The 27,966-nt window shown below is 40.6% G+C and overlaps 1 protein-coding gene across 1 annotated transcript in view; it reads right to left on the bottom strand.

Moving 5' to 3' along the window:
* The window catches only part of slc4a3 (solute carrier family 4 member 3), a 54,048-nt gene extending 26,541 nt beyond the window's left edge, over positions 1-27,507 (bottom strand). The window contains exons 1-6 of the mRNA XM_069662644.1: positions 27,438-27,507; positions 15,449-15,632; positions 12,284-12,534; positions 11,955-12,142; positions 11,114-11,179; positions 9,037-9,260 (exon numbers count right to left, since the gene is read on the bottom strand). Coding sequence (XP_069518745.1) covers positions 9,037-9,260; positions 11,114-11,179; positions 11,955-12,142; positions 12,284-12,534; positions 15,449-15,632; positions 27,438-27,491 — 967 coding nt within the window. The 5' untranslated portion in view covers positions 27,492-27,507. The remainder of the gene's footprint in view (positions 1-9,036; positions 9,261-11,113; positions 11,180-11,954; positions 12,143-12,283; positions 12,535-15,448; positions 15,633-27,437) is intronic.
* Between the last annotated feature and the right edge of the window lie 459 nt (positions 27,508-27,966).

Raw genomic sequence — 27,966 nt, 5'->3', positions numbered from 1 at the left:
AGCATTTAGTATGTGAGCAACACTCAAAGTCAATGACATTGCATTTAGTAAATTTAATTTGAAAATATGTGCTACAACAAGACAAGCCAGCTATCCAGCCAATTCATTTTTCCAAATCAATATCAAGATTTCCCAAACAAACGATGCCATGCCATGTTGGATAACTAGTTAACAAGTTGCAAACAATTGTAAACCGACTTGACAACATCCAGGCTGCTATGGTTACTCGTTTTAGATACAGGCTGATACAATGTAGCCGTCACAATAATTGTGAAAAGTGCACTGTGACAGTTTAGCTGGTTCTTTTGAGTAGGTGTCCATTATCAGGAATAAATGGACTCCCGGTAGCCAATCACAAATGAGTATTTACCCAGACTGTGGTATCATAATCGTTACTGTGGTTTAACAGATAAACGTATCAAGAGGAATTCTAATTATATTATAGGGTGTCTGTGGCTCAGTGGTAGAGCCAGTCAGTGGTTCGATTCCTGACTGCGACAGTCCACATGTTAAAGTGTCCTTGGGCAAGAAGCTGAATAGTACCCAAATAGTAGCCTTTGCCATCAGAGTGTGAATATGACATGTAGTGTAAAAGGGGTTTGAGTAGTTGGAGGACTAGAAAAGCGCTATATAAGTACAGTCCACTTTCCATTTACCACAAACATTGCTCTAAATTCTGACAACATTTCCATACCAGTATAGACTCATGTAGATGCAGGCCGTAACTATGTAGCCATTGCAATCATTTAAAAAGGTGAGCAGACAGTTTTGCAACATCTTCTTCCATTGTCAAGAATAAATGGACACCTGGCGGCCAATAAGAATCGAGTATTCGCCCAGACAATGGCATTATTATTGTTAACTGGCTTTAACAGACACAGTGATTGAGGTGAATTACAACAATTGCTCAAAATTCTGCTCAAGTATAACAGGCTGATTGACTTAATGTAGTTTGTATGTGCTGGAACCTAGCTCCATAAAACAGCAGAACAACACTTTGCTGGTCAATGAAATGTCTTTCCACTCGAGCTGTGGCTGATTCCAAATGGACCTGCTGAATGGGGGCCACTGGATCAATAGGAAAGCAGGAAGCTGCAGCAGTGGAGCATCGTGTCAATTCACTCAATACCGTGGAAAACCTTGTTCTGTGTGGCCATGAACGAGTTCTATTGCCATTAATTAAGCTAGCAGTGGGCTTTAATCAATGAAAACAAGTGAGCTCCCGCCCATTGATTATCCATGTAAAATCAGAAATATGTGCTCATCCATGTGAGTTTCCCACTGAGTTAGGATTGCATAACAACTTCATTCATAAACAGCTTAATGTAACTTGAACTACTGTCATATGTACATGGTTTAGCTCTTCTTTAATGAACAGAAGTGCAATTCTAGACTAGGAGAATCCAATCAGCAACACAACAACACAACTTACGGACTGGCTCCATTGATGACCCCACTTGAGTTTGGATAGACTCAAGCAAGTCATAGTCATCAAAATCCAAAACAAACTCGTCAAAGTCCTCCAATCCCTCCACATTGGACAATGAGCCGTGGTGATCATGTTGGTGCTGCTTGGGAGTGCCTTTCTGGGTACTGCACCGACGTTCTTGTCCATGGTGGTCAGTGCTAAGCTTCTTATCAGAGGTCCCATGTCCCTGGTTTTCCTGTCCCTGAATGTCTGTCATCTCCTCAGCCGGTACCTCCTCCTATCCTCCTCTCTCCAAGTGGACACACTGCTCATCCAGGGCTTCAGCTCTTGAACAAAGTTCCTCGCCCAGGGTCACTGTTCTGATGAGACTTGGTCCTTGTAGAGAGCCCTCGTTGAGCAGCAGAACCTATGCATAAAGTTCAGAAGTAGCTCCAAAATCAGACGGTTTTGAAAGATTTGAAAGACTCCTCCCAAAAAGCTTCTTGTGTCCAATTTGTGAAGTTACATGAAGTGAAAAACAAGCCTCAAATCCAAACAAAATGCAAAGTTGGAGCCACACCCTCAGGCAGAAGCCCACAGTCAGAAAGATGCATAAATGGCAGCAACAAATGCTTTAGCTGCAACTCCAAAAACAAGTATTGACAAGGGTTGGTCTACTTTGCGAGACGTGCCTGTCAGTCGAATGGTTGCTCCGCCCTTTTTAATGATGTCCCCAGTCCATTGATCTTTGTGGCTGTTGGAAAACCAACATAGAGTGGATCAGACAACAAAAGTTCATGCCTTTTGTTTCCATAGTTCCCCACATCACATCCCCATCATGTGATTTGTTGAAGAGTAAAGGTTATGTTCAAAAGGTTGCTGATATTCAGAAATACATGCCTAACACTAAGCAACAACCACTAGCGTTATACCTTACTGATGAGAATAATCTTAGTGAGATATCATGGTGCTTATTATCACAGTGTGCTGGTCCATTTCTGTCCCTTTGTCTCCATGGAAACCGTAAAAACCATTGAGGTGTCATGGTCTGCTTAGTTACAGCGGGTGCTAAAGTGGACACATCTTACATGTGGCCATAGATTTTATTAAGTCAAAGGAAGCGCTTCCAATTCCAGCTTTGCCCATTTGCACTCTGGGACTGTCCAGGTGAAGTATTGTTGATCTAGAGTAGAACATGTTTTATCTGATGTTACTGGAACTAGTCCTATTTCAGCAAACGTATTGCTTTAATCAGCGTTACTATATCTTCAGAAGACCTCTCTCTTTAGGTTTGACAGCTCGCATGGTGCTCGCACAAGCAGCTTAAGATATCTCAATGGATTCTGTCACTATTGGACATCATCTCTTTGAAACTCTCTATAAGTCGAGCCAACAGTGCAGAGGATAATTCATTAGACCACTTATACAAGGTTCTGGGGAAAAAAAAATTATAGTTATATGATTCAAATTATGCAAAGATGTAACATATATGACTGTTGCAGGTGTTCATTCTCTGTTAGATATGAAATACATGCTGTAGATAGACCTTTATTATCATCGTACTGCACAAGTACAGTACAATGAAATTGGATGGCTGTCCTTACTGATGCAGAGATAACAAAAATAAATAAATACATTTAAATCAAATTAAAAACAATATTGCACACTGCGCCCTCTTTAGTATTGCACACACCCTTATATTTGTTTGGGGAAGTGCTGTCCTATCGCACAGTGTTATGTTCAAATGTTCAAATATTCATGTTCATTGCAGCTATGGCTCTGCTGTAAAAACTTTTTCTCTGTTTTCCTATCTAATATTATTATCAATATGTTTATTATTGATGGCTTAAATATTCATAGTTTTGTACCTATGAGTCATATTGGGAGGTGGGTGGGGACTTGAACACTGGAGGGGCAGAAACGATAAATGTGTAATTGCCGTCATATTTAACTCACCCTCCATTACTGAAAATAAAACATTTGATCACAGAAAAACAGGTTCACAAGTGTGAGTGTTGCATTCAGGATCCTCACTGTCTGCATTTATATGCATGTGTGTGTATACAGTACAGGCATTTTAGGGAATCAGAAGGTATTTCAATTTTGACCGACCTGCATATCATTCTTATGAGTTTGAACGTTTGCTTAAGATTTGAAAACATCATGTAACCAGATTTTCTCCAAACAGACACGTTTTTAGGATTCTTTACTCACACTATCTCATATCTCATTTCACTACACTCAACCTAGCTAGGTGCAAATAAACTTGGCATTACATAAGGCTTAATGCCTAATTGCACCTTAATGCAGGATGGCACACTCCACTTTTCATACATTGTCACAGACTAAACAGTCTTCCACTGCTATACATTGAGGACTGAGTGTTTGTTAAGTTCTATTGACTGTTATCATTACAGCCTGTGAAGGTTATGGTCACTGGAAATACTTTCAATTCTTTCAACTTGGCTTTAAATTGCAGCATATGTGATTTTGATTTATCTTAAAGTGTAAAAAATATATTAAACATTAATGACAGGATTGGAACAAAGGTACCTACTGTGGGTAAACACTGTATATGTGCTGTCACTTTCACCCATCCCTCCCTACAAATCCGATAGCTTGCTCTGATGGACTGTGGGTGCCCTGTTTTCTGTTTCCAGAGGGTTCCCAAACAGTCAATGATCACTCTGCTGTGGTAAAGCAGGAAAAGCCAGAGGCAGGGTCGCTGCTAAAGGGGAATCGACTGCAGCCTCGGTTAATTAATGCCTCTGGATGCTGTTAGAGAGCTTTTCCCTGGCTACACTAGCCTTTGCCTCCCAAACACTGTCTCCTCTTTTCTCCCTTTGTTCAGTATTTAGTGCGCTCGATACATGCACACAGGGACAGCATACCTGCCTGTGTGTACAATGTTTAGAATTAACAACGGGCTCTATATATAGTATACTCAGTTATGAATCAATAGGGAATAATCCATAATGAACTCACACAGATAAAATGCAGGCAGCCTCACTCCCACTGCCGGAGCTGTGTCCCTTATTTCTACACAACCTACCAATACTTTTGTTGTTTTTTTAAGCTGACCTTTTTGAATAAAGTTTCTGTTGCCAGTTATGTTGAGCAGCTCCTTTAAGTCAGGCAGAGTGAAGGCAGACAGGCCTGTCAGGATACGTGTTTATCCTTTAAATTTTAACATTGAACTGATCCTGTTTCCCTTTGGCCAGCAGAGGGGGCTGCAGCCTTTACAGCCCTTTCCAAATAATACATTATTTTACTGTCCTTTCTAAGCATTTAACTTTGTATGCCTACATGTAGGCAGCACTATGGCTTTAACGCTGTAATAAAACAACATTCTGCCTTTATTGTACAACGGATTTCTCCACTAACATACTTAACTGCATTGAGCCCAACACTGAAACGGGTAGGAATGCATTGTTTCGCTGCATTTAATTCAATGGCTCATATATCACAAAAGTATTCAGTAAATGTGACTACAAAAAGAAAAGAAAGCTTTGTGTAGATAGGTCGTTTCTCTGTCCTCCGTCCTTTCTGCTTCTGTGATAGAAGCTTCTTCTAACAGTGTGTGTGGGGGCCAGGAGCTGTGTGGGTTGGATTCATGAGACAGAATGTGTTGGACGCCCACGGTGGAGCCGACTCTTCGGCAGCAGAGAAGCAACTTGTCAATTGTCGACATCAGAGCAGCGAGCCTGTCAATAAACGTTGTAGCAGGCTGTCCAGGTTGATCACATTTCAAACATTTTCAGCTTTGTTTATGGAAGTTATCGTTACAGTATTGTTGATATAAAAGAGGCCATAAAACTAACACTTGTTTAGATTTCTGACTATTATCTAGTTCAAGCTGATTTTTGTATGACACTCTGATAATACAACATTAGATGATTTATACTTACTTTTTTCTGAATTTCACATTTCAAGGAATATATATCTGTTGTAAAAGTACGTATGATACTCCAATAGTAACTTGCTAGTAAAGATCAAATGTTTCTTACTCTGCTAACATCACAAAACATGTTGCTCTGTCAACAGATAAATTGCAGCATACAAAAAGGATAAACAACATTTGGAATCAGTATAGTAGTGGCAACTTGAAATAAAAACCTTTTTTGCCACTAGGAGGACGTGATGTTTCTGACACGTGTTCCTCAAAAGGCAAACTTCCACGTGTTCCAAAAGACAAAAGAGACTGATGAAGGCACTAAAAAAAATCAACGGTTAAAAATAAAACTAATTTTTCGCTTGCCTATAAACCTATGACCAAAAAAAAGACTACAAAATGCCTTTTATATCGTACTGGCAACGGTCAGAAAAACTGGTGCTCCCCGTCCTGCTCGCTTGAATGCATCATTCACGGAGCATGTGCCCACAGGTGCCACACGCGGCACCAGCAACAGTTTACGACAGCAGGATTAACAAATGAAGGGAGGACAAATATCCTTATAAATCTGCTGTTATAGATACAACAATAAGAAAACAAATACAAAATTATATAACTTACAACTATATTCAAATGAGGCACAATCTTAATATAAACCCAATTTTCCTTATGGCTCTAACAAGTATCTATATTTAAGGTTTCTCAACTTAAACAAAGCTCTCAACAGCTCGGAGCTGAAGTTACTTTGAGGAGGAGGCTCGCCAAAAAGGGCTGCAGAGCAAAGAGCAGCAGCTGCTGACTCATAGTCATAAGGATGATGCTGCTACTTTGTTTGGAAAAATACCCACTGGGAAGAAAATATTTAGTGGTGTTAGAGCAAAAGTCACTGGGAGGATTTCTATATTTCTTAAATATGCAGTATTACCAGCACCCAGTTACTGAAGAAGACGAGACAGAAGTCTTGGACTGATGTTTGAAAAGCTAAAAGTTTAAAAGGTCACATTCAGAATTCCTTTGATGTATTATCAATGTGTTGAAAAGGCAGATGAGACAACTGTGTAGTAGTATTCGTCACTACCACTAGAGTGTGCTAGAGTATTAGTGGAAATGTAAGGGGAACCGCTATCTAACCAAGACATTCTTGGATATAATTTGCAGATCAAGTTGATCCACCTATTATTACTTTAACAGGAAAACAGGCCTTTAACTAAATGTTTATATCATCTGTCCTTTACAACACAACAGTCAAGACAACATCAAGAGAACCTTTTGCAGCTCCTTGGCAGGTTGAAAGGATGCTGACGATGTTCAGAGCCAGGAGTCTGAAGTCACATCCAATTATGTTCAGATCAGAGAGCGGATGCAATTAAAAAGTGGCAGATTCTAGCTCTTTCTTTTCCGCTGTCTTCTCTCTTTTTTTGTCACAAGTTCCTCATTTATCTGCTGAAATACACCCACTCCTTACCTCGATTCTCCTATGCTGATACCATCATCGCAGGCTAACATACACTGACGAAAGCTTTTAAATTATTGGTGGAATGCCGTAATCACGCTCTCTTACCAGTTTAATAATGACTCATCATAACACCAATACCTTCAAAAATAGTATGCAGGCCTTAATATTTGGGAATATATCAGCGAAATGACACCGTGTATACTGCAGGACTACATGAACTTCTACACAGAACTGCTGTTGGCCCTTTGTCATAAATATCATAGCAACCACATCAGGTGCTATATGGAGAACTGGTGGAGCAAAGTCACTGGCTGATATATAACAACCACGCTGGAAACGGACACCTCACACTGTTGTTGTGATGTGGGTGAAAAGGAAAACTGAGTCATCTCAGAAGGTACTTTTAGCAACAGAGGAAACCATCTCCTTTCGACCTGCTCCAAGGCCTTTATATCTTATTAGCATGAGGAAATATAAAGGTTGTTTTTCAGTCTGTAAAGTGGCCCAGACGTGTCATCACTTTACAGGACAAGATACACCACAGCAGCTGTTTCAGAAAACTATAACTAAACCCTTAAAATAACCTTTTTGTCTAACACAGGATTATGAACCTAATGACCAAACTATTCAAAAGTACCTCTAAATTACATGGAACTCTAATACACCACCAATTACAACAAAGCAGTCAAATTAACACTGCTGTAACACAGTATCAACACAACCTTTGCTGGATGTTATTTTTGCAACATCACTTTTAGTATGTGGTTACATTATATTTTACTGGTTTACCTGATCACATGTTCCAGCACAGATTTATCTGTATCTGTATGTTTTTAGACATGTGGCTATAAAGAAACTTCTTTTTAAGGTCATATAATTCAGAAAAGAATGCTTGGTGTGATTTAAAAAATGACATCATCATATAATTTGTGTAGCAAAGTGCACTTAAAGTAATAATCTCAAAGTGTTGCGAGTTAACATTAATCTACTATGGCTGAACAAACAAAGAAAAGATCAATGACTACAGATACAACTTCAAAAATACTTGAAAATCCAAAGAAAAAGAAACAACTTGGACGCTCAGATGAAGGCAAACAGTCTAAAAAGGAAAGCGACCGTCAGTGAGGAAAATCAAGAGTTACAACCGGAGCCAACCGTTCTAGATTACCACTTTACGTTTTTTAAAGAAATCAGCCTTTACTTTTACATTGTAATTCCAGTGGAAAAATTGGTGTAAAATCCACATAGAAAGGGTTTATTTTGGGCACCAAATAGCTCAGTGGTTTTAGTGCGTGTCCCATTTACAGAGTCTACACTCCTCGATGTGGCGGCCCCAGGTTGAAATCCGACCCTCAGCCCTTTGCCGTGTGTCATCCCCACTCTCTCTTCCCCTGTTTCTGACACTATCCACTGTCCCCTCTTTTTCAATAAAGGCATAAAAGGCCAAAAAAACAAATGTACAATATATAATTTACTCTATTTTGACTCCAGCTCAAAAACTCACTATATTAGCAGACATGTTGGTAACCAGTGAATGTTTCCCCTCTGAAATTGGTGTCAACATTTCCCTAAAAAAATCCCATATCTCTCGTGCTCTGCTTGTATCTTATTATCCGGCAGGTGTCTGTTTAAATTGAATGACAATAAACATCAAACATAGTTCCTGCCAGTTTTGCCTGAGCACAGGATGTAGCAACGATAGCAACTGTTCCTCAACTTCATGCTGTATTTGTAGCTGAAGAAGAATATGATCCGACTACAGCAAATCACAGCACTTCTTACAAGTCACCTAGTGTTTTAATCTGAAGTGTACAATAAGACAGTGATGGTAAACTCAAGACTACATGTAGTCGGGTTCCAGGTAGCTGAATTACTGCTCACATTTCTGCTCTTTTCAATGTTTAAAAAGTATCGGGGGTTGTGATTAGTGGTGGCTTGCTTCCTGGATGGAAACAATGGCCGAGCTAGTCAGAGCTTAGAGGTTGAACTGAGAACGGGGACGTTTTCCTTTGTGAGTCAGCTAACTGCGCATATATGAACACAACTTCCATGTCAACTGAAAATCCTGTTTGCACTACAGATACACATGAAGATAATGTTAGGGTAAAAAAAGGTTTATCAAGTAATCATGTAACTTCCGTAGCAATTATGATTCAGACATAAATAAACAGTATCTTTTGATGGCTTTCAGATGTTGAAGTGTGCCTACAAACACAAGCAGAACCAGTGAGATCATCCAGGATGCCCTGCAGAAAAACCCTTCTGTTATAGCCTCCTTACTTTTCATGTCATCAAGGTCAGCGCTGGCCAGCATCTGGGCCTCGGCCTCATCAGTGGGCACCTGCTGGTAGACGGCCGTCTCATGAGCAGTCATGCTGCCGATGCAGATTCGCTCCCGCAGGTCATAGTTGCTGCGCTGGGCGGCTGCTGGACGATGGTGGACGGGCTTCTTGCGGAACCAGCCACGGGTCGTTGAACTCGAAGGATCTGATTCTTCAGGAGCGCTGACAAAAAGCAAGCAGAGGTGAGAAAAATGTAAGGATAACCAAGTTAAGAAATAATGACACAGAATGTGTTGAAAATCAGACTTTAAAACTGTTCACATTTAAACATGTGTTGCAGCTGATCCAAATGCTCTCCTGGCTGCATTTCTGTCTCTTCACCAGCAGAGGGCTTCACAACACAGCAGCAGCGCGGGATCTCCTCACAAACCCTCTGAGTCATCCTCTGCTGTGTTCGCTCAATCACAGCAGCATAATCTGACATGGCACAGGCTCGACGCTGTTTCTGTGCTCTTATTTTACCAGACAGACATTTGCAAAGACAGCCAGCCGCGTCACCATTGGGCCTCTTACTTATCAAAGCTCACACAATATAGCAATTATGTAAAAATGCTGGAGCCATGAATGAATCATCGAAGCCTGAGGAACTGTATGCACGGGTTATTGGGGTTGATTTGCTTGATGTTCACATTCCTAATGACACAATTAAGTTGCTAATATAAGTTCACATGTGTAATATGTATGAGCCTATAAATGCAATAGCAGCAGAGTCAGCTCTTGTCTGCTCTTTCCTGCTCTGTGCTGTATTCTCAGCCAAAGCACCTGCTTTGTTTAACAGATACATTTGACGCAGGGGGTCAGTTCTAAATTTAGAAAGCAAAATAAACCTTTGAATATTAATTAAATCGTCTCTAATCCAGCTTTGGTATCTGATCCCTCACTTATACCCTGACTGACAGACGCTCAGTTCTATCTTGCCTACAGGTGGAAAACAGACAAACACTAACATCCTTCCTTGTCTCAGTTTTACCATACTAAATTAGACCAGTTCATAAGGTACACAGTAATAAACTACAGGTCACCATAGCAACGCTCTTCTGTGTAGCGTGTTTGTCTTTCCACAGTAACAGTTAACACTCTTTGGTGAAATGGACTTAGAGTAATAAAAGGAAAAACTGATTACAAACAACCTTTAAAGCTGCTCAATCAATATTTTTATATCAGTGAACCACAGTGGGGGAAAAAGAGGGCGATGTGAAGGGGGCTGCTCATCGCGAAGACAATTAAGACTCTGCTGTTCCCCTCAGCTCTACGGATCGTTTAAGCATCCTTAGATTTATTTACTTTTACAGCTCACAGAGTTGCTGTGTACAAGCTGCCCGACATCCATCAGCAGATCGATAAAGTTAGCAGCTAGCTGGTGAACATAAAGAAGAGTTTAGCAGATTAAGAGACAGATATTTGACAGATATAAGGAGTTTGTGGAAACCATAGAGATTAATATTAGACTTAAATAAATTACAATCATCCCAACAACCCAAAATTAATGTTAATGTGGAAATATGCAACTCTTTACTAACAGGAGTAAGTAAACAATTTCATGAAACGATGCTAAATGTGCTAAAGGATAAGATATCGTACATTATTGCCACCTGTCTATCAAGAGGCCTTTGTCAAAGCAGACGTTTATCCTTTCTGTAGTAGTTAAAGGAGACATATTTTAGCAATGCAATCAATTTTCTATTATTCTAATGTGTTTTTGAGTCACGTTGGTAAAGTTTGTTGTTTTAAAAATTGTAGAGCCTCTCCTTCCTCCTGAAACGAACAAGTCATTCAAAGGTCAGACCTTAGCCATGATTGGCTGACAGCATAGCGGTCATAGTGCACGATCCCATGTGGGGGAGCGGCCGCACTGTATTGTCACTCCAAAGTTGTAGAAAACATGGCTGCTCTAGAATCGGTTATTCGACCTTATATGTACGAGCCAGAATCTCCAGGAGGTATCGGAATGGTAAGCTGAAATCTTGACGACTTGACTACAAGCTTGTGCAAGTAGGCAGCCTGAGGCGAATGACGGTGAAAGACGATTGGTCAATTTCTGAATGTCCCATTTCAGAGGCGACCTTTTTAAACATGTTATTCTGGAAAGACACAGAATTATGCAGTTTTCACCTTTTCACTGTGAACAATAAACAAAATGTGAAACCAATGCAGAATATGAGAATATCCATTTAAAAGATATGGCCCCTATAAAGCACATAGGCTACTAATAACTGTTTTTAGCCACAGGGGGCAGCAGAATGACCAGTTAAACTAGCATTGACATGTTTGCATATAGTGATATTTGCCTAGTTTTTACATCACACAAACTTTGAGCAGCATTAGTATAAATCTTGACTTGTGTTTCTTGTGACCTGAGGAGGGCAACTCTAATATCCACTCTACTTTTAGATGTTTTGTGATTTCAAAAACAATAATATCTGGCTCTTTAGCTGCTAAATACAGAGCAAGGTAGCTCACTAGCTAACTCTGCATACTCTTTGGTACTGGGCATGTATCAAACAGCAGGTTTATCAGTGACTACTTTTTCCTGAAATCTGCTGCTAAAAACAAGGGAACTAATATTACAATTACAGGCCAGAAAGCAATTAGCTGAAGGATTCTTAGTAGATGAAGGCTCATTAGAGGTGAGAGGAACTGCAGAGTCGTGATAATTCTCTGCGGGTTTATCGCTTAATTACAAATAGTGATTTGATGATTTTAATTAAAATATCGGTAATAAATAGTTTGAAATTAATAACACTAGTGATACAGGTAGGTAGGTGATACGGTTTCAGTTAAAAGAGAGGATTTAGGACTCATTGAAACAAACACTCTTCAGCACAAACAGCCACTTGAGGAATTGTAATAGCCAACCTGCTGCAGGCTGCTTCCTCTCCATCCACCTCCTCGTCCTGTCCAACAACAGCAATTCTCCCATTACAAGCCTCCCCGTCCATCAGAGTGGGTTCAACTTTCTTCGACAATGGATGGTCTTCATTTTCCAAGTGGAAGGTAGAGAGCGGGAGGGGTTCCTCCAAGTCTTCTTGGATCCCCAAACTAAACTGAGAGGAAGAGGAAGATCAGTGAGAGGGGAGGAATATGCTACGGGTGGTTTTACCGAGCAGGTTATCAAAACCTCAGACAACTATTCCCTTGCCACCTTTTCACCACAGAATGGGTATGGTTCCTCAGTCTTATTTTACCTGTGGTTGGATGTCAGGTTTCTCTGTGCTCGCGGCAGCCGCCCCCTGTCCGTCCGTCTCAGACTCCGCCCCTTCCTCGTCTACCTCGTGGATTGTGGGTGTAACATCAGAGGGTGGCAGAGACGTCCTTTTTTTCTTCCGTTTCTTTTTGCGCCTTCTGTCCAAGCTGTGCACCCTCTTGCGTAAACGCTGTGGCAGGGGCAGGTGGGTGGATAAGGGGTGGTGCGTATGATGAAATGTGTGTCGGTGATCTAAAATATTAAGAATAAAAGCAAAAGAAAATCATTCATCAGATGCAGAAATGATGGACCACTTACTGAGAAGACAGTGTCATAAGGTGCTTTTCGACAGCAGTAACTTTCCCCAGGAACAAGGAACCTTTTGAGGAACTCTGTGCGTTTCGATAGCAGACGATACCTGAAAAGTCCCTGCTCAGGGGCAAGTACTTTCCGAAGGTCCAGGAACTTTCAGGGCGGGGCCTGCAGTGCTGATCGTTTCTGAATGGTCGAGTACTCGCAGAGTTTTATTTCACCCACCATGTTTAAAAGACTGCAGCTGCAAGCTCACTGTTATCAACGTGCTTCGAGATTGTTTATCATTGTGCTTCGAGATTGTTTATCAACGTGCTTCGAGATTGTTTATCATTGTGCTTCGAGATTGTTTATCATCGTGCTTCGAGATTGTTTATCAACGTGCTTCGAGATTGTTTATCATTGTGCTTCGAGATTGTTTATCAACGTGCTTCGAGATTGTTTATCATTGTGCTTCGAGATTGTTTATCATCGTGCTTCGAGATTGTCTATCACCGTGTTTTGAGATGGAGTCAGAGAAGTAGGCCTACGACAAATGGACCGACGACGAGGTGCAGGCCTTGATGATGCAATAAAGCATGATCAAAAACAGCACAAGTTGAATCTCCATACTAACAGGCTAACTGTAGTGTCACACAAATGATGATACCGGCATTTTATGCCGTCATCTTTGTTGTATGGCGTCATCTTCTTCTTACTGCTGCCTACTGGACTGGCGGTGTAGTGCAGTTACTTTTATTGCTTCTCCATACGTCATTGGCCTGATTTGCATAATATTCTCGTGACTTTAGGCTGCTGTGGAAACACAGACAACAATGGGCACAAGGAAGCATTTAGTTCCTTGAAGAGAATTTCCTGAAGTTAAAAGTTCCTGGTACTTTTGGTCGAAAAGCACCTATACACCGTTTCATGCTTTGTCCCTTTGGACTGTGTTTAAGGTCTAGTGGCAGAGATTAGGAGCAAACACTGTAAATAAAGAGGTGACGTAGCCTTGTAGGGTCTAAAAGTGAAGGCAATGCAGACGTGCCTTCAACCTGCAGTCTCTCTAAAAGACAGAAGAGGGCGACTCCACTGGTTGCAAAAAGAAGAACGTGACCCCATTTCTCACTTTATTAAACAATTTCCCAAAAAGTTAATAATCTTAATTGTTAGTTTAAAGTCTTCTTCATGAAAGCATGATGATCTTTTGCGAATTAAGAGTAAAATAGATCATAAAGGATATGCTTCCGGTGTGGCTACCTGGTGATTGCAAGTCACAACCTTTAAAATATATTTATCACCGTTCCATTGCAACATACAAAAAATAAAAACAAAAAATAACATAACCTTGCTAACCAAACTAGCATTAGCACAAGCATATAACTTTGTATTTGATACTCCTTGCTCCTTTCAAGCATCACTCTCCCGTCCAATTCGTGCAGTTAGGACACATGCAAGATGGTGAGAGCCAAAATGTCGAACTCGAGGCTTTGTAATTTCAAGATTCAAGATTGAAGACGTTTATTGTCACTCCGGTTATACAAGTACAACAAGGGTTAATATTATATATAAGGGACAGATAAAATATAGTAAAATAAAATATATTAACAAAAAAGGATGCAGTAATAAAACAAAATAAAAATAATATATTCGTTCTACTGTGCCTCTGATATACACACATATATTGTATAGCTACAGCACCTTATATAAACACATCTACAAGTTTTAAACAGACGCTGCCTTTCTCTAACAAATACTGGTTCTTAGCTGCTGCCTTTTGATTCCATTAAATAAAACATGCAAGTGCTATTCTCGGAGGAGGAGTTCTATCCCCCCTTAATTCTCCATTAAACACTTGAAAGACACAACACAAACAAAGGCTTTAGATTTTAATTAACATACAACAATAGAGAGATGCACTGTTTAATAAACATCAAAAGACAGCAGCTTTATCTAATCTTAGCCATTATCATCTCCTTCCAGAGCATGTGGTGTTCATTCACTTAGGTCTCTGAAATTAATCCACTGGTTTACTTACATGAGATCTGGTGCCCTGCTCTAAATGTAGTCGCTTTATGTAACACAAGTCAATACTATGAAAGACAAGGTCAGAACAAACTGGATTATGACAAAGTGCTGTTTTTCCACACATATTTAATATGAATAATATGGGAAAGAGACTCAACAGCTGTGCTAGTGGCTCTTTGAGGCTGTATTTCAGCAAACTTGTGCTGTGGGCTAAATGCTAAAATCAGTATGCTAACATGGTTGTGTCCACCATGTTACCTTGGTATGCTAGCATGCCAACATTTGCTAAGAAGAACAAAAAACGAAGTATGCCTGAAGCCAAAGGTATGGTCTAAAAAACAATGGCACCAGATGAAACAATGTCACAATTTATCCTGAAGAGAAACAGGGATGTCTGTAGCCATTCCTGTTCTAGGATGTCCACTGGCTGTGCAGACATTTCAACGAGAAGCACAAATGTGAACCATGAGGTGGTTTCTTTTGTGAGGAAAAAGTCAGGGCATGACCAAAGACTAGTCACCTTCTGGAAACCATGAATGACTTAAGAAAATGTACCTCAGTATTGTACATCAGTATTGGAGATGAAGAGTTATTGGACAAGAAAATCAGGGGACCATAAGAATTCTTCAGGACTTCTTTAGGGCTTAGAAATTACTGGGATCACCGAAGTCGTTGAGGTGGACCCTTAGGAGAGCATGAATGTCTGTAGCAAACTGAGGTAATTCTCAGGTACCTCAGTCTGTACCAAAAGGACGGCCTACATTCCTATCCATGTCACAAGCATTGCTTATGTTTGCATGGAACCAAATATAATCGTGCAAAATGTGTACTAGGTAAATTTGCTTACATTCGAAGTCCTTCTCGGTGTAGTGTCGGCCCATCCTGTCCCCACTGGTGGAAGCAGAGTCGCTGATGATGTCTCCAAAGCGCTCCACGGACAGTGCTTTCTCCCAGTTCTCCTCCTCCTCCTCCTCCTCCTCTTCCTCCTGCTCCTCTGCTGACCCTTCTTCATCTTCCTCCTCCACTTTCACCTGAGGAAGGGTGGAGAGAAAGAGAAAACTTCTGTCAACACGGTTAGGGCGATAAAGAATGCATTAGATGAAGCAGTAATATGTTGACGTCTTCACTTATTGGCTGTCTTATCTAAATCACTATCTTTGTGTGGGTCTCTATAGGAGCTATATAGTTTAGGTTAATTCACATTCACTCTGATGAATGAATCTCATCTGGACCTGGTGATTACATGACTTGTTCTACACTGATTGCTCCATTCTGTAAGCCTATAGTGCGTAATGCAATCAGACATTCTGTAGAGCACAGCTTGACTCTGACAGCAGAAATAAGAGCCACACAAGGGGCAGATTGAGGCCAAATTCCTAATGCAGGATGAAAAAAGAGTATATAAATGTGTGGGGGCGTTCCAACACCAATTCTATAATACATCTATATTATTGTGAATCTCAATGCATGCATGTTGGGATGGATCGAAAAAATATCTGCCTAACGTAAGACAAAGCCAATTCCGGTTGTCCCAAAATCCTGATTTAGCTTTTATTTGTCATTGGAAAAAACCTCCACTGTATTTTAGATGACTTCGTATACAGTACAATAAGCACCTGGTGTCTGTACATCCTCCACTTCATGTATAGAGGACATTAAATCGATACAACAAAGTGCTAAGCAGCAGAGAACTAATGCACTGGACAGCCCCTGGAGACAGTGGAGGCTGAAGGGAGTGTCCTGCCGGAGCCGTTTGGTGCCTCTGATAGGTCAAATCACCGCGACAGGCTGCTTCCTCTGCCTCAGATTGGTGCTGGCACGGTAAGCACTCTGGCTGCTTCTCTGTGGTCTTCAATTTCTCTGTGCCAAGGCTCCATTACCTCCTAATTACCAGTGGGATGAAGGGACAGGATGCGTTTAATGATCTCAGCTACCTATCTAGAAAGAGCCGAGGCAGATGAAGCCAGACTGAATATAAAAGGACAGTTTTAAATTGAGCGAGCATTAAAAGCCTTGTTTTCACTGGTCGGCCGGCTCAATTCTGTTCATTATTAAAGGTGCCCTATATTCCTGCAAACCAATTCTAGTTTAATTTCAACCTCTTACATCCTCCTGCCCTCACCTTGCTCTGGTAAGCACAGTGTAACACCCTGAATTTAATAGTGCTAATGCAACGCAAGAGGGAATAATACGGTGAGCTGAGGCCGATATTACAGTAAAAGGAATTCTGCTAAACCTGCTTCTGCTTTGCGAAAGCTTCGTTGAGGCAAATGAGTCAAAAGTCTTTCATGTCGGCTTTGAAGTCAGTTGGGGTGGAGGGACACAGGAGGAGGGCGTCCCCAGCCCAGGTGGTGGAGTTGGTATGTGAATGGGATTTGGAAGACGAACAATGGAGGGCGCTCATTTCTAATAAGGCAATTATTGATTTTACCATTACAGTGAAGCAATTGAGCTATGTGCCCTTAGTGTAGACCAGCCATTACCTTTAAGAATGCAGCAATCTAAAAGTCAAGGGAACAAACAAACCTCTTGAGACCAAAATGAAGTATTTTCTTACATAATTGTATTTATAAACAATGAAATTCTATGCAATTCTAGCAAGTCTCGACTCATATTTTCTTAGGCAAGTCAAGTCAAGTTGAGTCCGTAGTTAAGGCAAGTCAAGTCCCGAGTCAATTAACTTTTTTCCCACCCAAGATCCAGCTCTCTTTCCTGTAAATTGTCCACCTGCAGCACCTTCCAGGCCCACCAAGGGGCCGCAGCCCACACTTTGGCAATCATTGGTTTAGACTATTCATGAACAGGCCCCTATAATTAGTAAGAGTGTTCAGGTATATTGAATCCCTTTATTAATCCTGACAGATCTAGAAGGAGCATTCAATCTGCAGGAAAGATTCTGATGTGACAAAACATACTGACAGATAGAATAGTACTCTTTAATGGTGGCTAAGAGTTTTTACACAGAGACAGCTGAGGGAAAGGTAAAATGCAAAAAGGCATAATTGTGATATTTATTGGCTTACATAAGCCCATTCCAAACATGCATTGCACTCCTGAACATGTTGGGACATTAAGCCAAAGGCTGCACGGGAGAGCATTAATGTTCAAATCACTTGCACCGCTCATTATTAAATGGTCTTTACCCTGCCAGCTCCTTAGCCGGAGTCAGTTCGATGTCCAAGTGAGCCGATGTGTGAGCCGAGCAGGTAATTGACAGGATCATTCCACTCTTTTTGCTCAAATACTGTTAGCTTTTTACTCTCTTTTCTAATGTGTATTTGTTCAAATACATGTTGTGATATAAATGCAAACACAGTGACCAACCTCCTGCATGCTCTACCTAAGTCCCATCTGTGTCCTTACCAAAACAGTGTATTTTTAGCAGTTTAAAAACACACCTCACACGATCCTTTTTGTGCTACATGTGTGAATGAGCAAAGTCCGGACTTGATTCTTTGGATCCTGTCTGGAGATCATGTATGAAAAGAGCCATGCAGACACCATGAGACACAAAACTTACACCAAAAGCAACCAGCTGCCTTATATACCCTCCCTGCTGCAGGTGACTGGTTGGACAAGACCACTTAGGTGGGAACACAACCAAATTAATCTATTTATATTTCCATAACATCAATACCATTCAAATAGAAAGAATTAATATTCACACAAAAATGATTTCCTGTGTTTTAATCTGTAACACTTACACTCAAAATAATCACTTAAATATGCTTTATTTCCTCCTGTACTCCCCCCCTCTCACTTTAATGGTTTCCTCCTGGAGCTCTTAAGCAGGTGCTCAGGCCTCGCCCACCCCTTAGGAAACCGCCCCCTGCTCAGGAGACAACCAGGAAGTGGTGAGTGCTGCCATTGTTGGAATTAGCTCTTTGAGTTAGCTTGGTTGCACAGGCAGGATGGCCTGTGTTTGCCTGATGTCTGATGTCACCTTGGACTCTGGTGGAAAATATGAGGGACAGTCACTACTATTTGACATGGAGAGGTGGAGATCTACTAATATTGTTGTTGTTCTAATGAATCAGAGCTCTCTATTAACAGTGAGTGTTTGCACTGTGGGTTACCATCTACATCAAACACAACAATATTTGGTGGATGAGAACTCAGCTACGGTGTGGCTGGTTTGGCCTCTTCTAATCAATTATGAGCGGGGCACGCTTTGATCAAAGCAGCCTGACGTTAGGAGGTAAGCCAGTGTTTAGAGGAAAACCTGCTGTCTAACCTTTTCTCATGAACTGCCCAACTTCTACTGCAACATGAATATTTCATATCTAATGGAATGCTGAGCCAGAGAGAGGCAGTGAAATATTTATCAGCTGCTGACTAATATGAAAGAGGGCGTGTGTGTGTGTGTGTGTGTGTGTGTGTGTGTGTGTGTGTGTGTGTGTGTATGTGTGTGAGTGTTTTATGTGTTTGCCTTGTATGCCCTTAGTGATCAGGAAAACCCTCTGGATTTTACGTAATGGTTGGTTGGTTATTTTGGTGGAGGACAAGAAGTGTGGAGCTAAGAGTGGGTTACTGTTTTAAGGTCTAATTTCAATGTTTGGGGTTGGAAATAAGCTCAGGGTTAAAGCATCTGGCAATTAAAATAATTTGGTTTATGATGGGATTAGGTTAAAGTCTTATTTTTATCAAAAGAAAAATGCAAAAATGCAAAAAAATGCAAAAAAAAAAAAAAAACAATCACCAATAGTAGGGACTATGTTTCCTATTGCTTTACTTGTGAACCTAGTTGGAAGCTGAACACCATAACCCTGCTGACCCTCTCTTCCACTCTGCTCCTCATTTAATACTCACATTCATTATGTTACATACAATTCCGTATACCCAATATTCAATCTGAAAATTAAGAGAAATGTGTAAGTAATTATTTTGCAAGACATGCATAATATTTACACCTCTTGCTATAATGCAGCAATGCAGCTGTTACTGCAACAAAGCTATGCCTCCACCAAACACTGAAGTTACAGTTTAGATCCTCTTGTGTTTCCCATAGAATGACAGTGTAACCGTGGCTGGGACTGGGATATACTGTATATGTCACAGTGAAGTTGACCTTTAACCTTCTGGGTAAAAACTGCCATCGGTTCATAATTATATGCTATAAAACTTTGTTCTGATTTTGTGTCATAAGAAAGTATTAATTCTTGAGAAGTGACCAAAAAAGTCCTTCTAAATTATCACAGAGACCTTTTTACTTCTGAGCACTAAATTAGTCCGAGTGAACCTCTTCCCACTCAATTTCCCCCTGGTAGATGAGAGATCAAAATATCTTTAGAGTTTAGCCAAGTAGGTGACATAAAACTATTGTTATAGCAAGTACAGTACATACACAGGAGCAACAAAGCCATATGATACCAAACATAGCAACCCCCCTCTGCTGTGCAGACAGACAGACAGACAGTCAGTCAGTCAGTCAGTCAGTAGGGATGCACCGATACCGATAACCAGTATTGGGCAGTATCGGAGCTTAAGTACTCGTACTCGTAAAACTACGACGAGTACCGCACCAGAATACCACTGTACAGCTTGACGTTAGCCTCCCATTAGTTAAGCAGTTATAGGCGAAGAAGCAGAAGTTGAGTGTTAAAATGTCAGCTGCAGTTGCAGTTGCATCATTATGTCTTTTTACTTTGTTACAGTCAGAAAGTGAGAAACATCTGATGAAAATGACACGTTTTAAAGTCATTATGAGAACTGTAATAATATTATTGTACTTGTACTGGGAAATTATGGAAAACAAAAACTTGAAAAAACACACAAAAAAAATAGTACAGTTACACAATTAAAGAAAAATAACACACAGGACGGGAGCTGCTGCCACCTTGCACGACGCTGGAAACGGAAGCCATTATGACATTGCTTTTACAGCCTGCAGGTTCATTGTTTTTGTTCACTTAAACCACTCTTCTAGTTTTAATGGAACAAAAACAATTGGTAAACATAGTTGAGTATTTAGCAGGCCGTTAGTAGAGAACAAACACAGCCATAGCTAAAACTAAAGTGGATATTGATCTTGCATTCAGCAGATGTCCAGAGACACAACTTCAGAATGAATGCTAACATGGCTCTGTGCCTGCTGGATGGGTTATAGGCAATGTCGTGCTAATAAGTTAGCCACATGAACTTCAAACAATTACTTTCACAGCTGGTTTCCACGACCCTCTTACTGTGTGCAAGATTACAACACATTCATGATGAAACGAAGAAGTGGTGTAACCATCTCAACATAACATAAATGAATGTTTGAACACTGTTTTTTTAAAGGTAAATCTAGATACCATTAGGTGAGATTAGTACAGCTGAACTTGATGCTGAAATGAATGACTGAATGTATAATCTGTAATAACTCTGAATCAAATGGAGTTGTCTGTCTCTTTGCTGAGCCAGATTTCAGTGCGGATGCCTTCAGGCTGCAGTATGTTACACCATGTAACAATATGTCAATGCATGCTTGTTGGTCTGGCAGATTTATTATTTACATCATAAAAACCATTGCCAGGCAAAGAGGATCGAACAGTGGGATAGACAGTACTCGAGGGGCAATGTAAACAGTGAACACATTTTTTACTCATTATTTCACATATAACAATTCAGACTGACACAAATATATGTTTGTTTGCTTCTGCTGATTGCCCTGCTTTTTGTTGCTTCCTGCTCTTTTTATTTAGCTTCATTTAGAAGCTGCTTCCCTCTGCCTTCATCTCGGCCCTTTGATAGAAGCAGTTGGCACGTTTCCCAGACCGACAAACACAACTAACATAAATATCAGCAGCAGTGTTTGGCTTTGCTATTCACTGCACAGCTGATGTTTATGAGCAATTATTTAAATATGTTGGGCTTATTACTCAACGTTATTTTGAAAAAAAAATAAAAGTTAAGCAAGTTTTCCATAAATACAGTCCAAACAACAAGTGCTCAAAACATGTGATTAAAGCCGTTATTCTTTCCTCCATACTTGTAATCAGCAAATATCAAGCAGCAAGACTGGATTCTATTATTGTTACAATTATAGCATCCAATTTAAGTTATCTAAGATGCACTTAGATAACTGGAATATAATTTAATATATTAGGGATTGAAACCAGTTCTTACAGAGAACCAATATTCAACAAACCATTCAGCAAAACCAACAACACAGAACCATGTTTTTAACATTTAAACGCCTAACCGTTTTACCAACTTTCCTTTAATAAATAATCCACACAGTCTGACAGTATTGTATATATTCTGCATTAGCAAAGCTCTTCAGTGCAATTTAATGATGTTCACACTCAATATTCCAAAAAACATCCCAATATTTAATTTAAGTTGAATGGGGGTGATTATTTTTCATGAAGCTTTAAGAGTTTACTAAGGTGGCCAATGCAGCTCAAAGTAATGCAACTTAGCTTGTGTTTTCCTGGTGAAAACAAGACCTAGTTTCCTTGATAAGATAAGATAATCTTTTATTCGTCCCACAACGTGGAAATTTGCAGTGTTACAGCAGCAAAGTGGACATTACAATAAAGGGCATATAAAGATAAGAGAAAAAGCTCGTCTGTGAGCCGGGAGCTACTGCAACAGGCTGCCACTCGTGTGGCGCCGGAACCGGAAGGTGAGCTAAGTGTAAGCTAATTGACAAAACTCAAGAACTTCAACACGTTGAAAACATAAAGGCAACATTTAGAAATAATTACTGCAAATATAAAAAACCCAAACCCAAGGAATTTAGTTAAAAATTGCCAATTTGACAACAAATATGCTGCTGAAGAAAATATGATGTGAATACATACAACACGTTATATTGGATTTTTTGCCGATATCCGATATGCCGATATTTTCTAACTCTTTTTTGCTGATTGCGATACCGATATATTAGGCACATTTTTTCCAAACCAAATTGCACAGAACATCAAGTCTCCCCTGTAGTGGAATTGATATCATGCCTACTCTTATTGTAGTGGCCCACTTGCAGATGCAGAAGTAACACAATACAGGGCTTTTTAAAATGTACACATACACTGGGCAATATAAGAAAACTACTTAAACTTGTACAAAATTCCATATTTATTTGTATGTAACATTTTCTTTCAAATAAAACAGCAATAGTCATACAACTTAGACAAGCTTCTCCTCGCATGACCGACGTAGAGCAACCATTGCAAATAGCAACCTTGCTGTCTTGCACCCTTCTTCACGCCTGACAGAAGCAGACACTCGCACTGAGTTAATGTCGTAGCATTACGTCGAGCTTTTATAGGGACTCATCGAGCATTTAGGCAGAAGTAAAGCGTTGTTTTGGCGGCGGAAAATATCATAAAAATGACATATCTGCCGATGCCGATTTCATTTCAACCATAATCTGCAGATACCGATAACATGTCCATAATATCATGCATCCCTAATCAAAATACAGCAACACTGCCTTTCTTGACGCATTACAGCCACGAATCAAAATCCAAAGGAAGGAATGTGTTTAATGTCACTCATGTCCAAGTGCATTACTGTATGTGGCACTACTAGTGCTCCACAGGTTCCTTTGTGTTGCAAAGCATTGACCTCCACTGAGCTCACAGTTAACAGTCAAAAACCAAGACCTCAAAAAGATCTGTATCTTGAGACGTCACATACATTCAATAATTGCTGCTAATGTTTCTGTGGTGACCCAGACTGAGAGGAGGATCATCAGTCATCTGAACATAGCCTCAGGCCAAACCAAGTCGATCACAGTTTAGAGCAGGCATCAGCTGGCTTTAGGAAGTGACGGTGCAAATAAGCTGTTCTGTCTCTTTCTCTGAATCCTCTGTGTGTGCGAGTGTACATTAACTACAGGGTGCATGTATTATTGAGGGTAGGAAATTGAGCGGTCCATGCAGCAAAGCGTTGAGCCTATTATTTCCTCCGAACCAGTGTCACAATATGCTATGCACGCTGGTGATGGCATGGCCCCCACTTTGCATAATAACACATCACCTACTTAGTTGGCGGAGCCGATTCTCCCTGAGAACACGCGTTCATCTGTTTCATTTGAACAACAGCTACAGTACATTTTCCACAGACATGTGTGACTCATCCTTTTGTTGGGACGTTGGAGGGAAAAATTCAGTCTTGAAGACAAGTGTGTCTTTCATTCCAGCTATGCATTATACTGTTGTTCAAGGGGCTTCTATTCTTTAAGAATTCTAATTCAATTTAATAGGCTTTACTGGAACGACAATGCAGGATTACAATTCTGACAACAGTAAGGACATCTTTAGATAGAGACAGTTATTCCCTAATTTAAAACACTAACATTTAGTGCAAAATCTGTTTATTTCAATGGAATCTCTGAATACTGGATCTGCTTATGGGGTTGAAATAAATCGGTTAGTCAATCCCAAACCCAATCTCTACATTCACAGACTCACAGACTTTGAGGCGTGTTCCCGGTATGAGTGTGAGTGCTTAGTGCCGTCCCAATGTCAAATCACCACGTGCCTGAGGCCTCTGATGCAGAGCTTTTCAATGCCAAATTGCAGACTTTCCTTGAGTCCGCATATCTGCAGACTTTCCTTTGGGAGTTACCTGAAGTCGCAGCCAGCTTGGTGACGTACACAAATGTGATTGCCCAGCCCCGCAATAAATGTCAACAAATGTTCGTATATTGAAGTAGTATTCAATAAAGTTTGAACAAAAAAACTAAATATAAACAAAGCAAGCATGGACGGTGACGGGAGCCACAAATAGGTTTATCTTTAAGTGACAACATTTAGTTAATGACTTGTGTGGTTATTTAAAGCACGTTTTTAGAGATGTTTATGTTTTCAGTTCAATATTAATTAAAAATGACGCCTTTCTGACTTTAGTTTGCTAAAATATGTAAACACTGTAAGACACATTACATGCTGGAGGACGGCTTTTTTCCTAATTATTTAATGGCGCTTCTTGGTTCCAGTTAACATATGATGTCATGATAGTGTGTCCCATTAAGGATTTGTATGCTGTTCTCAAACCCTCATGGACTCACGCACTTGCACGCCTGACGTCATTAAAGTCTGTGAGGGTTCAGTGCTTAGGCTTTAGGGAGGAGATTGGGATTGGGCCAAAGAATGATCATGAGCTTAAGTAGAAGATTTTTATACATTTTTTTAGAACAAAAACTTGCAGGAATATTATAACACAATTTAATTCATCAATATGTGCAGTTGTGGTCATGTGGACATATGACGATGTGATTATGAAGAACAAAACTATAAATTAAACACAAATTGAACATGTCAGAATGAGCTCCCCCCTTCAGTAGCACGGATAACACCATTTTTCCAGGCATGTCAGTAACTTGTGTAAAGGTCGCTTTATTTATATTCATAATCATTTAATAGAAAAAAAATGTACAAATGCGACAGAATGATGTACTGGCAAATGAAAAAGCAGTGCTTTGTTTTCACTTTATTCATTATATCAAATGTGCCATTTGACAGAACTAAAACAAGCCCTTTTATTTTTCCCGTTCACGATACAAAAGCTGTTTGAAAGGGCAGCGCTGCCCTGAGGGGAAGAGAAAAGGGCTTCTTCCTGAACTACCAGATCCAGCTGAGAAAACACACGATTTAAGAAACAGGAAAGGCCACATCCAACAAATATTTAGTGTTTCAGAGATAACATTTTAGAACCGCTCTCTGGCCTGTGACGAACAGGCTTCTTGGCAGCTCGGCGATATGAAAATGTGACATGAGGCTGATTTTGCAGCTAAAGAATGAGTTCACACAGACACAAAGCATTTTGTCATGGCTTTCAGTCAAACACGCTTATGAACTATTTTTTCTCACTCCACTTCTCAATCTCAAGCTGCTAGCCACATTGCCAGAATTCAAGCTCTATTAAATATGCCACCTGCTGTAGTTATAAAGGACTATTTCACTCGCTCCATGAGCATGACTCCATTCTGAAGCTGAAACATGAACATATGCAGCACACTCAGTAACCAGATATATTTTGCAAAGCATTTTTCTGCAAACCCTCCTGCACTTACATAAGTGTCTGTCCTTGAGATAGCCTCTTCACATATCAACTATTACAATATAAATCCCACAATGCAACCAAACACAGTCAGCAAAAGAATAAATCAATGTGTTCTTGTCAGTAGGTGTGGAGCTACAGGGGATTAGCTTACATTAGCATGAAGACTGGAAGCTGGGGAAGCAGCTATTCCACTTCTCTTATTGACACATAATTCACTAATTGAGACGTTGAAAACAAGTTGATGTACCCTAATTGAAAAAGGAAACTGTTCGCCAAGACAAACATGTAGTACTTAAACCCATTTCTGTTTGTGCACTGATTAAACAAATGAGACACACAGTCTTCATTAGTGAGCGCAGGCTTTTGGTTCTTTGGGAGGAATTTTTGAACTTGGGAAAGAGAAAGCTATGCTAAGCTAAGCTAATTGCCTTCAGACTCTAAGGGGGTTTTTAAACCTTTGTTTGTTTGTTTTGGTCCGAATCAGTGGATGAGTTGATAATTTGGTTCATTTTCACTTCGGTTCGGTTTCACAAGGCAAAATTTCAAGACATCAAAATATATCAACAAAAGCCATGTGGGAGCTGTCAGTCCGTTCATTGGTCAGAAATCTCATGTGGTTGGCGGCAGATAAAGGAGTTTTTGCACTTCTTGTTGCAAACACAACAAGTTCAAACCCACTTGAACTGAAATGAACATCTTGGTGATCACATTTGTATTGTAAACAAAAATACACGCGTCCCGCTTTGCATTAAATGTAATGGATTAAACGTAAACACAATGTCAAATATAAAATGAATTAAAATAACAGCCTATCCAAAGTGCAGCCAGTGTGTGCTTAGTATACAGCGCAGTTGGTTACGGGAGCTTGTTTAATCCAAAAATGTGCTACGCTTCCAGCAGTTTGGTCGAAGTAGGACAGATCGCGTTCTTACCACAAACGAACCGCAACAGAGTTTGTTTGGAATCGGAGAGAGAGCTTTGTTCCCATCTGCCCAAACGAACCGCACCAAGGGGGTAAACGTCCTAAATCTATAGTCACTACGAAGACATGAAGTGACATGGACTCAATAAAGCAGTGAGCGCACTAACCAAACCATCCATCCATTTTCTATACCTTATCCTGTTCAGAGTCGCGGGGGGGTTGGAGTCTATCCCGGCTGTCATTGCCCAAGAGACGGGGTTGCATCCTGGACTGGTCGCCAGTCAATCACACTCACATCCATACATACACACAGGCAATTTAGAGTCACCAATTAACTTGACGAGCATGTCTTTGGACTGTGGGAGGAAGCCGGAGTACTTGGGATTGAACATGCACACTCCACACAGAAAGGCCCACTTCGTCTGAACCCAGGATTCGAACTAGGAACCTTCTCACTGTGAGGCAACAGCGCTAACCACTGCACCACCGTGCAGCCCCTACCATAACCAATACTTAAATAAACAAGGGGGTATACTTTAATGGACTTTTAACACAGAAAGAACTATGAATGGAGGCCACTGGATCAACCAAAAAACACACACAAAAAGAGTTCAGCTGTTGCTTGGGAAAGCTTTCTGGTTTGAAAAGGGCAGTTCAAATCAAACTGAAGGCTGTTGGCTTTTTACGAGGTTGTGCCACTCAGACTACCTCCCTGTAAGGTTAACCTTCTGAGAGCGCTGCTGGCCCGGAGGCAAACGATTCTCCGCACTGTGCACATGACCAGCTCTGGATTAAACCAAGCAGCTTGTTTTGGTCTTTGCTTAAACAATCGAAGGTTTAAGATATGTTTCTACTTCACATATTTCCCATTTTTTTTATATCTTGTTAAATAAAAGAAACAACTATGAATAATTCTTACCTGTTGTAGGTTGATCAACACATCTATCTCTGGGGCATGACCTCCTGTAGCCATGGGGCCTGGCGCGCAGCCAGAAAGTGAAGAATAGCTCGATGACGAGGACGGGGGCCTGCAGGAAGGAAGGCTAATGTGGCTGGAATAAAACTAAGGGACAGACTGGGTATGAAGCGGCTGTGGGAAAGGATTTGGGAGGGAGAGATGCGACTGGATGAAAAGTCCTAGAGGTAAAGGATGACAGGGGTGGCAGGGTTGGGTGTTGGAGCAGGGTGGGGTTAGTGTCGTGGGGTGAGGGGGGTAAGCAGGAGAGGGAAGCAGGGAAAGATGGGGTGCAGAGCAGCAGGAACCTGGGGGAGGACTGGGATCAGCCTTTCTCTTTCACAGTTGGGGATCCAGGAAACCTTTGGGGTGGCATAACCTGCAGGACAGTGGACAGGAGAAGCGACTGTGTCATAAACTGAGGAATATATGGGTCACTGATGGACAGTAACCAAGCACACATAACATACTGCAAACACTGTTACACATACCA

The sequence above is a fragment of the Semicossyphus pulcher genome, unplaced genomic scaffold (genome assembly GCF_022749685.1).
Source record: "Semicossyphus pulcher isolate SPU_LCO1_2020_fin unplaced genomic scaffold, fSemPul1.0.p SCAF_15, whole genome shotgun sequence".
Taxonomy (NCBI): domain Eukaryota; kingdom Metazoa; phylum Chordata; class Actinopteri; order Labriformes; family Labridae; genus Semicossyphus; species Semicossyphus pulcher.
This window is presented reverse-complemented; position numbering and strand designations above follow the sequence as displayed.